The sequence below is a fragment of a genome, unplaced genomic scaffold, assembly GCF_019419815.1.
Source record: "Pyrus x bretschneideri cultivar Hongxiangsu unplaced genomic scaffold, Pyrus_bretschneideri_v1 Contig12, whole genome shotgun sequence".
Taxonomy (NCBI): Eukaryota; Viridiplantae; Streptophyta; class Magnoliopsida; order Rosales; family Rosaceae; genus Pyrus; species Pyrus x bretschneideri.
Window position 1 is genome coordinate 1,776,138 of NW_025999413.1, and position 12,372 is coordinate 1,788,509.

Below are 12,372 nucleotides of genomic sequence, written 5' to 3' on the forward strand. Positions count from 1 at the left end.
CACGGGCTAAAATTTTAAGCCACAAGGGTTAGAGGAAAAAAACAGTTTCTGGCTTATGGCTTAAATTTTTAAGTTTTATGCCCAAGGGTTGGAGATGGTCTAAAGGGGTGAGAGAAGTGGGCTGAACCTCGCAATGAGTTAGCAATAATATGGTTCAAATTAGTAGAGGTGCAATTAAAAAAATACTATTTATCAACTTATTAAAGGTATAGTTAAAAAATATTATTAGGGAATTGTTATTAGCACTCCAAAAATCTCATTTGACACTCTAAACTTTCTATAATTAGAAAGAAAAATACACTTATGACGAGTGTAGAATGAGATTGTTGGAGTGCTAATAATAGTTCCCTATTATTAATTGACTTATTTATCTTTTATTAATGTTGTATTTTCTAAATAGGATTTCTGAGAAGGACAATATGAAAATACAAAAAAGTTTCATGCCAAGAAGTTGTAAACATGCTTAAGAAATTAGAAACATTTTGGCTTCAATAAGAAGGTGCCATGTTGACAGAGTATTATGTACTTGCAAGTTCAAAGACGTAGCATCAACTCCAAAAACTAAAGCATTGCCTCAAACAATTTTAGATAAATATTTTAGTTCATCTTAAACTTTTATTTATGGTATTGCATATTTTTGTACTCAAACAACTTTAGAGAAATATTTAGTTTCGTTAAGATGAGACTAAGAAAAATTATAACCTATTAAAATGTGGAGTTTATTTCTATGCATAACTGGTCTTTGAAGTTGGGACTAGAGTCTTTTGTGACTTGAGATTATTCCTTTATAGAGTATTACTTTAGATAAGTTTTATTGGTTAAGGCCTTTTTTTATGAAAGCGCTTTCATTAAAAACAAATCAAAGTTTTTATTATAAACCCAATTGCACTTTTATAGTTGATTAAGGGAGAATGTTGTGCAGGCATTGTCACTTGAGGTTCACTGTGTGAGAACAAGTTACGCAACTCAAGTTCTGTTTCTTATTTTTCACGACTAGGGAATGCAATTGAAGTTTACTTTCTTACTTATCGCACCTACAACAAGAAAAACAAGACGAAGAAAAAAACTCCCGTACTTTTGAAGTTGACCTAGTTATATAAGAGGGAATATATCCGCTCTAACCAATGCCTGTGTTAAAGCGAAAAAACACGGCAATGAGCAAGTAGGAAGAAAACACAGTGAAAGCTAGCCAAACTCGAAGCACTATATTAGTAGATACAAGATTGCGCCGCCCTTATTACAAGTCTTTTTAAACAGCAGGCAGCAGGATACAAGTATATATCACACACAAACAGATTGCATGGCTGAACTAGTACTTTCAATGATTTCATGGAATGGGATATACAACCACCCTTTCCGGTAGATCTGGAGGTTTCAAGATAGGCAAATGCTTCAACAGTCTTCGAAAATGGATACGGGCCGGTGGAATCAAGCACCGGCCTCACCTTCCCACTCTCCAAGTAAGGCTTCAGTTTCTCTAATACAGTTCCGGTTGAAGTCAGCATAAATAGGAATGCCGGTGGCGCTACTGGACGTACAATTGTCAATACCTTCCCGCCTGCCTTCACCGCCTTCACTGCCCTGTCAATCTCCCCTATTTTTGTTAATTTCAGAAACACAAAACAACATCAGTCCTTGTGTTTGATTAATTCCTGATAAATAAATAAATAATGTTGTAACCTTGATGTGTTTTATTTGGTTGGATAATTTCATGCATCGAATTGTTTAAGCTTAATTTATATAAGAAAGAACCAAAAATGAAGATTCAAGAATCATCCCAACTGCGTCATAAACCACATTGAATTTCTCGGGCGGGTCTATGAAGTTCTCCTTGGTTTAATCAATAACCAAATCGGCACCCAAGCTTCTCAAAAGATCGAGTTTTTCGTGCTTACAGTAGCTGCCACTTTTGCAGCATCAAACACATGCTTTGCTAGCTGCCTCACATAAACACATTAAGTGTCATGCATAATTAATCAATCAGCTTTACTTAATTAGAGCCTAGCTTAATGGTAAAGTGGAAAATGTTTGCACTTGATTAACTTTGTACCTGAATAACATGTGTTCCGACTCCCCCAGCGCCTCCCAAAACAAGGATGGATTTACCGGCAGAGAATTCAGCTCGTTCGAGCCCTTCATAGGCAGTCTCAATGGCCAGAGGAAGGCTAGCAGCTTCAACGAAACTCAGATTTTTGGGCTTGAGAGCTATCACTCTTTCTTCCGCAGCAGTGTACTCAGCCAAAGATCCGATCTTTTTTGGGTTATCGATAGCCTTCTCATTGAGATCCCCATATACTTCATGCCCCACCTTAAACTTTGTCACTTGGCTTCCTACTCTCACCACCACACCAGCAACATCATACCCTGGAACTGTCTGCAAAACAAGTTAATTTAATAAAGTTAATTAGAAGTTTAGCAAATAAGCTATTTGGGTTTACGCTAGAATATGAAGATCAACTTTGATTCTTCAAAGCAAGTTAAATTGTTTTTTTTCCTTAACCTCTCATCTTTATTTTATTTTACAAGACAATACTTTGAACTAATCTACGGGTAGGGATTCAAACTTGGGTTTCAGCGTCTAAACAGTGACGAGAACAATGCTATGGCCTACTTACGCATCTACAAAATAGAAAATATATTCTAACAAAAAAGTCAACTAGATCAATTTTGATTCTTGAAATAGATTAAACTAAACTATAAGTTGGTAAAGATTAAAACTTTTCTAAATCCCCCAAATCACTAGCTAATCTAATTATGCATTAGTGAAAAAAAAAATGAAGAGAGAGAGAGAGAGAGAGAGAGAGAGGCTCACAGGGGGGGAAAAGTCATAGTCCTTGAAGTAGCCAAGCATCCTTTTCAAATCAACTGAGTTGAGGGATGCAGAAACCACCTTGATCAGCACCCGGTCTTACTTTATTTCAGGAACAGGAACATCCGGATCGAAGTTCAAAACAACTGCAGACTTTCCGGATCTGAGTACACCCACGCCTTGTTTACAGATGGTACGGAAACTGAATCACTTGAAGCTACAGCCGCCATTGATACACTGCAAAAACCACAAGAACTTGCAAAGGGAAAGGGAAATGGTTTGTTGTTGTTGTGAGCAAATGAGTGAGATACGATCAGTCTGAGATCTTGGCACCGTGTCATTTTAATGGTGAAGGAGAAGGATGTGGGTTTTACTGGTGAAGGAGGAGGATGTGGAACCTTGGTGTTTGCCTACGTTACCGTAGAAGAAAAGACTCCAAATGATGTATCTACATGCATTGTTATTTGAGGTTCATTGGTTGCGGCAACATACCAAATCATGCATCTAGATGCAGTGTTATCTGAGGTTCGTTGTGTGCGTTGTTGTGGCAACATACCAAATCATACATCTAGATGCAGTGTTATTTGAGGTTCGTTGTTTGCGGCAACATGTTATGCAATTGATGTTCTCTTTCTTTTAGACAAATCTGACATCAACACACCGCGAGATCGTAATTGCTAGCGATCGAAGTTTTCTTCCTTATTATTCTTATCACAAGTTTTCTTCCTTCTTGTTGAAACCTCCAAGAAATATAAGAAGAAGAAACCCAACACTTTCTAAGTTACTTAGCTCATTTGCAAGTATGTGTTTACGTTAGAAACATTAATTTTATAACTTTAGATAGGCATTATTTGATAGAGATGTAGTATATTATTTATTGACATTTATTCTTGATGAATTATGTATTTCCTAAACAGGATTTCGAAGGAAGAAAGCATGAAAATACAAAATGTTTTATACCATGAAGTTGTAAACATGCTTGAGAAATTAGAAACATTTTGGCTTCAATAAGAAGGTGTTGTGTTGACAATGTATTATGTACTTGCAAGCTCAAAGATGTGAAATCAACTCTAAAAACTAAAGCATTGCCCCAAACAACTTTAGAGAAATGTTTTAGTTAATCTTAAACTTTTATTTGTGGTATGGAACTGTTATTGACACTTCTAACATCTCATTTTACATTCCTCATAAATGTATTTTTCTTTCTAATTATAGAAATTTTGAAGTGTAAAATTAGATTTTTAGAGTGCCAATAACAATTTCCTTTGTTGTATTGCATATTTTGTCTTCAAACAACTTTAGAGAAATATTCAAGTTTTCTTAAGACGGGAATAAGAAAAAATGATAACTTATTACAATATGAAATTCATTCCTATTAATAGCTGATCTTAAGTTAAGACCATAATTTTTTGTGACTTGAGATCATTTTTTTATAAAGTATCGTTTTAGAAATGTTTTACTTTAAGCCTTTTTATTAAAAACGTTTTCAACGAAAAACAAATCAAAGCTTTTATTTACAAAAACCCAAGTGCACTTTTTTATTTTCGACCAAAACTTTACAATCATATCACTGACAAATTTTCATTTCCCCAAGAGTGTTAGATGGTAATTATTTTAAATGCACTTTCAATTTTCAAAAAGGCTTTTACCTCATGAGTTGTCATCTCACCCGTGCTCAAGTTTAAGGAGCTGGCTCTCTAATTATAGTAAGTCCACCGGGGCTTTTGATAGCCCGGCACCCAGCCCCCCAAACAGCCCGGCATCCTGTTAAAACCCTCCAGCTCAGCCTAATAGGCTAGCACTCAGTTCAAGCTAGGTCATAGGTCGACTCAAAATCAACAGACTAAAGAGCCGGGTCATCTGACGTTAGGTTTGCGTCAGCCTAACGTCAAATGTCACTGATTTTTTTATTTTTTATTTTTGGGTCAGCGCACCCAGCAATCTGATGGGGAGGCAAGGCCTTCCATGCAAAAGTATCAGAAGTTTTTTGTTAAAATTTCTTATAAACAATAATACAAAAGTATCAAAAAATATTAATAAATAATACTATAAATGTTTCGTTAAAGTTTCATATAAACTATGATAAAAATAACTTTTATAGTCAACCTATAGGTAATGGCCATTCAACTATTGGTGGACTGCTTTTGCAGAAGAAAAACTTCAGTAGGCACTTAGGGAAGCCCTAAAACCTATACCTTTATGATGATTTAGAGATGCTATATTGTTGATCCCTTTATTTATTATTATTTTTCTATTCTCTAGCTTAAAAAAAATCAACACAAAATATTTGTGTAACTTAGATAAATGATAAGACCACTTTCAAAATGACTTTTTAACATTTTCATAATGTCCCACACAGAAGATCTTACGAAATTTCAGTAATTACATTTTTATTTTCAAATGTGAGCTATACTCACGACTTTTAATTGGTTTTTCGAAGTTCTACAATAAATTATAAGACCACTAACAATATTTTAAACATTTTTTTTAATGCGCATGCAAAATCAGAAGAATTGCATTCTAACAAAAAGTGTGAGCTATAATTCATAATCTTTAGTTAATTGCCCCATTATACTAAAGTCATTATAAAACCTCTTCTCGTGGAATTTTGATCCAACCTTAAACTTCCTAAAATTTTTCACAAAAAAAAAAAAAAAAAAAAATCCCCTAAAATTCATACAGGACTTTAGATATTCAGGCTGCCAAAAGTTTAGTCTACGTTTTGGGTCATTTATTATTGATTTTTCTATTTTCCAACTTAAAATTTCAATGTAAAAAATATTTTGTGAATCAATAATTAATAAGACTGCTTCCAAATAGTTTTTTTAATCCTTACGCAAAAGATTTTGGAAAATATCAACAGTTGCATGTTTCACAAAATCTGTAAAATTATTAGGGCATCTCTAGGTATGAAAATATGTTTTCCATCTCCGGTGACATCTTTGTAGGAATGTTCTAAGATGTAAACATTTTTGCTTCATTGATAAGATGCAAAATCTTGATACATAGGTAAACATTTTCATTCATCAAATTAATTTTGATAAAATTAGCAATTGAGCTAAATTCTTACCAGCCCACCTGATTAATTAAAACTAATTAAACATGCTATTGGGGAAAAGACAATGATTGGAATGAAGAATGTAAAAAATTTCATGTTGAAAAATTGAAAATAAAGTAAAACATATAATGAACGATTCTACTATTAAGTTACTAACTACACCGAGACATTTTGTGGTAAAATGCCCCGCCTGATGTACAACCAGTTGGAAATTGTTGATTAATAGTGGGATGTTGGTCCCTCAAATTAATCTTGAGGAATACCATGTACATGTCTTATGTTACCTCACACATTTTGAAAGTAAATAGCACAAATTCGCACTACTGACTTTCACACTCATTTTTAAGCCTCATGCACTTGTTCTATTACAGTAGAAAAATATTCAGTTTAATTAGAGTGCAGAAAGCTAAACGAAGAGTGCAAAAACGAAAACTCATCTTCCTTGGCGTTGGGAAGTTTGGAGGCTTTGGAGTAGCCAATCATCTGCCTTGAAGTAGCCAATCATCCTCTTGAAATCAATTGGGGATTGAGATCGACGCAGCAACCACCTTGATCAGCACCTCATCTTCCTTAATTTCAGGAACAGCCACATTTGGATCAAACTTCAAAACATCTGCAGAGTCCGTAACCCAAGCCTTGTATTCAGATGGTACGGAAATTGCATCACTTGAAGCTGCAGCAACCATTGATGCACACAGCCAAAAACCAAAAATGGGAACGGGTAAAATTTTGTTGTCATTTTAACGGGTAAAAGTTTGTTGTTGTTTTAAGCACGAACGGCCTTTTAAAAGTATTTTTGTAAGTATCCTTACAAGTAACTTTGTAAGTATCTTATCGTTTATTAAAAAATAACACATAAATATAAAGATCCGCAATATATCATAGGATTTTGAAGAACTGTAAGTGGGAGTACATCCGCTTTAACCAATGCCGGTGTTAAAGCTAAAAAACACAGCAATGAGAAGTAGGAAGAAAACACACTGCAAACTAGCCAAACTAGAAGCACTATATAATTACACATAACATTGCGCCCTTATTACAAGACTTTCAAACAAGCGGGCAGCAGGATACAAGTATATCACACACGAACAAATTGCAAGCCTGAACTAGTACTCTCTATTATCTCATGGGATGGGATACACAACCACCTTTCCGGTAGCTCTGGAGGTTTCAAGATAGGCAAATGCTTCAACAGTCTTCGAAAATGGATACGGGCCAGTGGGATCAAGCACCGGCTTCACCTTCCCACTCTCCAAGTAAGGCTTCAGTTTCTCTAATACAGTTCCGGTTGAAGTCAGCAAAAATAGGATTGCCGGTGGCGCTACTGGACGTATAATTGTCAATACCTTCCCGCCTTCCTTCACCGCCTTCACTGCCCTGTCAGTCTCCCCTATTTTTGTTAATTTCAGAAACACAAAACAACATCAGTCCTTGTGTTTGATTTGCATAAGAAAAAAACAACGATGAAGATTCAAGAATTATACCAACTGCATTATAAACCACATCAAATTTCTCGGGCAGGTCTTCGAAGTTCTCCTTGGTGTAATCAATAGCCAAATCAGCACCCAAGCTTCTCAAAAGATCAAGTTTTTTCGTGCTCGCTGTAGCTGCTACTTTTGAAGCACCAAACACATGCTTTGCTAGCTGCCTCACATAAACACATTGAGTGTCATGAATAATTAATCAATCAGCTTTACTTAATTAGAGCCTAACTTAATGGAAAATGTTTGCACTTGATTAACATTGTACCTGAATAACATGTGTTCCGACTCCCCCAGCGCCTCCCAAAACAAGGATGGATTTACCAGCAGAGAATTCAACTCGTTCGAGCCCTTCATAGGCAGTCTCAATGGCCAGGGGAAGGCTAGCAGCTTCAACAAAACTCAGATTTTTTGGCTTGAGAGCCAACACTCTTTCTTCTGCAGCAGTGTACTCGGCCAAAGATCCGATCTTTTTCGGCTTAGTGAGAGGCTTCTCGTTGAGATCCCCATATACTTCATCCCCCACCTTAAACTTTGTCACCTGACTTCCTACTTTCACCACCACACCAGCAACATCATACCCTGGAACTGTCTGCAAAAAAGTTAATTTAATAAATTAATATTTTAGCAAACAAGTTAGTCGGGTTTACACTAGGATTTGAAGACCAAGTGTTGGAAGATATTAGTATTCTATGGTTAGTTAATTATTTGAGTTTAGCGATCAGAGTTTCGTTTATTATAAATATGATGCTTGTTATTCACTTGTGAACAAGTTAATCATAATGTAGTTTCTTGAGATTTTGTAACCGTTATGGTATTCTTATTTGTATAATAACATTCTTATTTTTCTGTAGTCTTGTTCGTCGTTTACTCTGGTATTCAACTTCAACTAGATCAACTTTGATTCTTCAAAGCAAGTTTCTTTTTATTTCTTAACCTTTCAATTTTTATTTTATTTTATAAGACGATACTTTATACTAATATAAATGTGGGGATTTAAACTTAGGTGTTATCGTCTAAAGAGGAACGAACACACTGCTATAGCCAGACGTCAATGGTTTAGGATAGGTCTCCTGCCCCGGGAGGAAAAAACCTCATCGATAGGCAAGGCTATGCGTGGTGTAGCCTACTATACAAGGGCTTGGGGATAGTAGGCTCTGTTCACCTTGGTGCCCAAATAATCCTCATACTATGATGCAGTTTAGACCTATTAGTTGTACCCAATTGATACGCATCTTCTAAAGAAAAACGAGCACACCGCTCTAACAAACTGACCTAATGTGCATCTACAAAAAGAAAATTTATTCTAACAAAAATATCAACTGGATCAGCTTTGATTCTTGAAATAGATTAAACTAAATTATAAGTTGGTAAAAACTAAAACTTTTCTAAATCCTCCAACTCACAAACTAATCCTGCATTTGACTTCAGTGAAAAAAAATGAAGAGAGAGAGAGAGGCTACAGGGGGTGAAGAGTCATAGTCCTTGAAGTAGCCAAGCATCCTTTTGAAATCGACTGGGTTGAGAGATGCAGCAACCACCTTGATCAGCACCTGGTCTTCCTTTATTTCAGGAACAGGAACATTCGGATCGAACTTCAAAACATCTGCAGACTTTCCGTACTCTGGGTACACCCACGCCTTGTTTACAGATGGTATGGAAACTGAATCACTTGAAGCTACAGCAGCCGCCATTGATGCACTGCAAAAACCAGAAGAACTTGCAAAGGGAAAGGGTTTGTTGTTGTTGTGAGCAAATGAGTGAGATAAGATCACAGTCTGATATCTCGACAGCATGTCGTTTTAATGGTGAAGGAGTAGGATGTGGAACCTTGGTGTTTACCTACGTGGCCGTACAAGAAAAAACTCCAAATTATGCATCTAGATGCACTGTTAGTTTTAAGGTTCATTGTGTGGGACAACGTGCCAAATTATGCATGTAGACGCGTCGTTATTTGAGGTTCATTGTGTGCGGCAACATGTTACAAAATTGGTGTTCTGTTTCTTTTAGTCAAATCTGACATCAAGACACCCCTGGATCGTAATGCTAGCGTCGTAGTTTTCTTATTCTTTCTTGTCGACACCTCCAACAAGAAATATAAGAAGAAAAAACCCAACACTTTCTAAGTTACTGGGCTCTTTTGTAAGTAAGTGCTTACGTAAGAAATATTAATTTATAACTCTGGGTAGGTTATTATTATTATTTTTTAACAAATGATAATATTTATACTAAGATAATTTCCAATCCATAGAGTAAAGCTTAAAATATAAGCTTTAAAATCCTTCCAAACTATCTCCAACCATGGGCTAAAATAAGTCATGGGAAAAATATATATCTCTAGGCTAGATTCTCTTCAGAATTTAAGCATGGCTTAAATTATTCTAAACTCACCAAACTGTTATATGTCAATTTTTTCTTTTTTTTTTCCTTATAATATAATGGCTATGATCAAATCTAATTATAAAAGAAAGATTTGACGGCCCAAAATTAAATAACATCTAAAATAATTTTAAAAAATTATTTAAATCAAATTTAGCTTAAAACTTTATAAATACCTATGTATTTGTATGATTTTTTATTACTTATCGGAAATTAAATATTTTAAGACTAAAATGTTCATAAAAATAAATTAAGATAATCTACATAAATTTTCTTTTCAAAAAAAGTTATCGAAAATAAAAAATTAGGCTAAAATTATTATTTAATCATCACAAACTAAAATATTAAGCCACAAAAATTAGAGAAGAAAGGCAATTTCTTAAAAAATTTTAGGTTCAGTCAGTGCGACAACATGCCAAATTATGCATGTAGATGCATTGTTATTTGAGGTTCGCTGTGTGCGGCAACATGTTATAAAATCGGTGTTCTGTTTGTTTTAGTCAGATCTGACATCAAGACGCCCCTGGATCGTAATGCTAGCGTCGGAAGTTTTTCTTCCTTATTTATCCTTATCCATATCACAAGTTTTCTTCCTTCTTGTTGACACCTCCAACAAGAAATGTAAGAAGCAAAAACCCAACACTTTCTAAGTTAATTGGCTCAATTGTAAGTAAGTGCTTCAGTAAGAAATATTAATTTTATAACTTTAGATAGGGTATTATTTAATAGAACTGTAGTTAAAAAGTGTTATTTATTGATTTATTTATTCTTAATAAATGCTGTATTTTCTAAATAGGATTTCAGAGAGAACAATATGGAAATACCAAAATTTTCAAGCCAAGAAGTTGTCACATGCTTGAGAAATTAAAAACATTTTGGCTTTAATCAAAGGGTGTTATGTTGACAAAGTACTACGTATCGGCAAACTCAAAGTCGTGGTATTAACTAAAAAAACTAAAGCATTGCTCCAAACAACTTTAGAGAAATGTTTTAGTTCCTCTTAAACTTTTATGTGTGGTATTGTATATTTTTGTACTCAAACAACTTGAAATAAATATTTTAATTTCCTTAAGATGAGACTAAGAAAAATTATAACTCATAATTTTTTGCAACTTAAACTTATTCTTTTGTAGAGTATTATTTTGGAGAATTTTTACTGTAGTTTAAGCGTTTTTTATTGAAAGAGCTTTCATTAAAAGCAAATCAAAGTTTTTATTATAAACCCAAGTGCACTGTTTATCTGATGTTCATTGTGTGCCGCAACATGTTATGCGGTTGATGTTCACTTTCTTTTACTCAAATCTGAGTCTCTGACATCAACACACCGCAAGATCGTAATTGCTGGATGGGGATTATCTGCCCTCCATTTATCATCTCCTTCCCATTTTCTCCTATTTGAACAGTCACGATTAAGCAACGTTAACATTTTATATTGATTTTTTTATAAAGATAATAAGACAAAAAACAATATGAATATAAAATGTTAACGTGGTTTAACCGTGACCGCTCAAATAAAAAAAGGATGGTAAATAGAGGGCAGATAATCCCCATCCGTAATTGCTAGCGTCGAAGTTTTCTTCCTTTATTATCCTTATCACAAGTTTTTTCCCTTCTTGTTGACACCTCCAAGAAATATAAGAAGAAAAACCCCAACACTTTCTAAGTTACTCAGCTCATTTGTAAGTAATTGTTTACGTAAGAAATATTAATTTTATAACTTTAGATAGGTATTATTTAATAGAGGTGTAGTTAAAAAATATTTTTATTGACTTATTTATTTTCAACGAATTATCTATTTCCTAAATAGGATTTCAGAGGAGGACAATATTAAAATACAAAAAGTTTTATGCTAAGAAGTTGTAAACATGCTTGAGAAATTAGAAACATTTTGGCTTCAATAACAAGGTGTCGTGTTGACAAAGTATTATGTGTTTGCAAGCTAAAAAACGTGACATTAACTCTAAAAACTAAAGTATTGCCCCAAACAGCTGTAAAGAAATGTTTTAGTTAATCTTAAACTTCTATTTGTGGTATTGCATATTTTTGCCCTCCAACAACTTTAGAGAAATATTCAAGTTTCCTCAAAACATGAATAAAAAGAATTATAACTTATTACAATATAGCGTTTATTCCTATACGTAACTCTATAAATAACTGGTCTCAAGTTAAAACCAGAATTTTTTGTGACTTGAGATTATTTTCTTTATAGGGTATTACTTTATAAATGTTTTACTGTAGTTTAAGCGTTTTTATTAAAAACGCTTTCATTAAAAGCAAATCAAAGCTTTTATTTACAAACCCAAGTGCACTTTTATATTTTCAACCAAAACTTTACAATCATGTCATCAACATAAATTTTCATTTCCCTCATTCTCGTTACTTGTAATGCCTATAGGTAATGGAAATGAGATTTGGCCCAATCAACAAAAAACCAATTTTCAAGCTGATTAGTAGCTCCATGTCAGCTGTCCGGCCACAAACACAAAGGGGTACCCAGCATTTGAGTCCATCGGAACAGGACCCTGTGAAACTTGAATGCAAGAGATCCTCTTTATGTATGTATTTTCAGTCGGACGGCTGACATGGAGTGGAAGCTAAAGAATTTCTCCTAGCCTCAGGTAGATGTAACATTAACATAATTTTGT

General features: G+C 34.4%; 1 protein-coding gene and 1 pseudogene across 1 annotated transcript; both read right to left on the reverse strand.

Annotated features, from left to right (window-relative positions):
• Positions 1-1,194: 1,194 nt before the first annotated feature.
• LOC103926980 lies at positions 1,195-3,638 on the reverse strand (annotated as a pseudogene).
• Positions 3,639-6,682: 3,044 nt separating this feature from the next.
• LOC125474102 (2-methylene-furan-3-one reductase-like) lies at positions 6,683-9,057 on the reverse strand. The gene is made up of 4 exons (XM_048577538.1): positions 8,812-9,057; positions 7,617-7,940; positions 7,352-7,511; positions 6,683-7,257 (listed from the first exon to the last, which is right to left on the reverse strand). The coding sequence occupies exons 1-4, from the start codon at positions 9,040-9,042 to the stop codon at positions 6,992-6,994; spliced, it is 981 nt and encodes a 326-aa protein (XP_048433495.1). The 5' UTR covers positions 9,043-9,057; the 3' UTR covers positions 6,683-6,991.
• Between the last annotated feature and the right edge of the window lie 3,315 nt (positions 9,058-12,372).

What these genes read in the sequence shown, in the direction of transcription:
- LOC125474102 (XM_048577538.1), bottom strand. Translation starts at nt 9,042, where the DNA reads ATGGCGGCTGCTGTAGCTTCAAGTGATTCAGTTTCCATACCATCTGTA. An exon ending in TCGGAACACATGTTATTCAG is followed by an intron (nt 7,512 to 7,616) that starts GTACAATGTTAA and finishes TATGTGAGGCAG; the next exon opens with CTAGCAAAGCATGTGTTTGG. An exon ending in TGTGGTTTATAATGCAGTTG is followed by an intron (nt 7,258 to 7,351) that starts GTATAATTCTTG and finishes TAACAAAAATAG; the next exon opens with GGGAGACTGACAGGGCAGTG.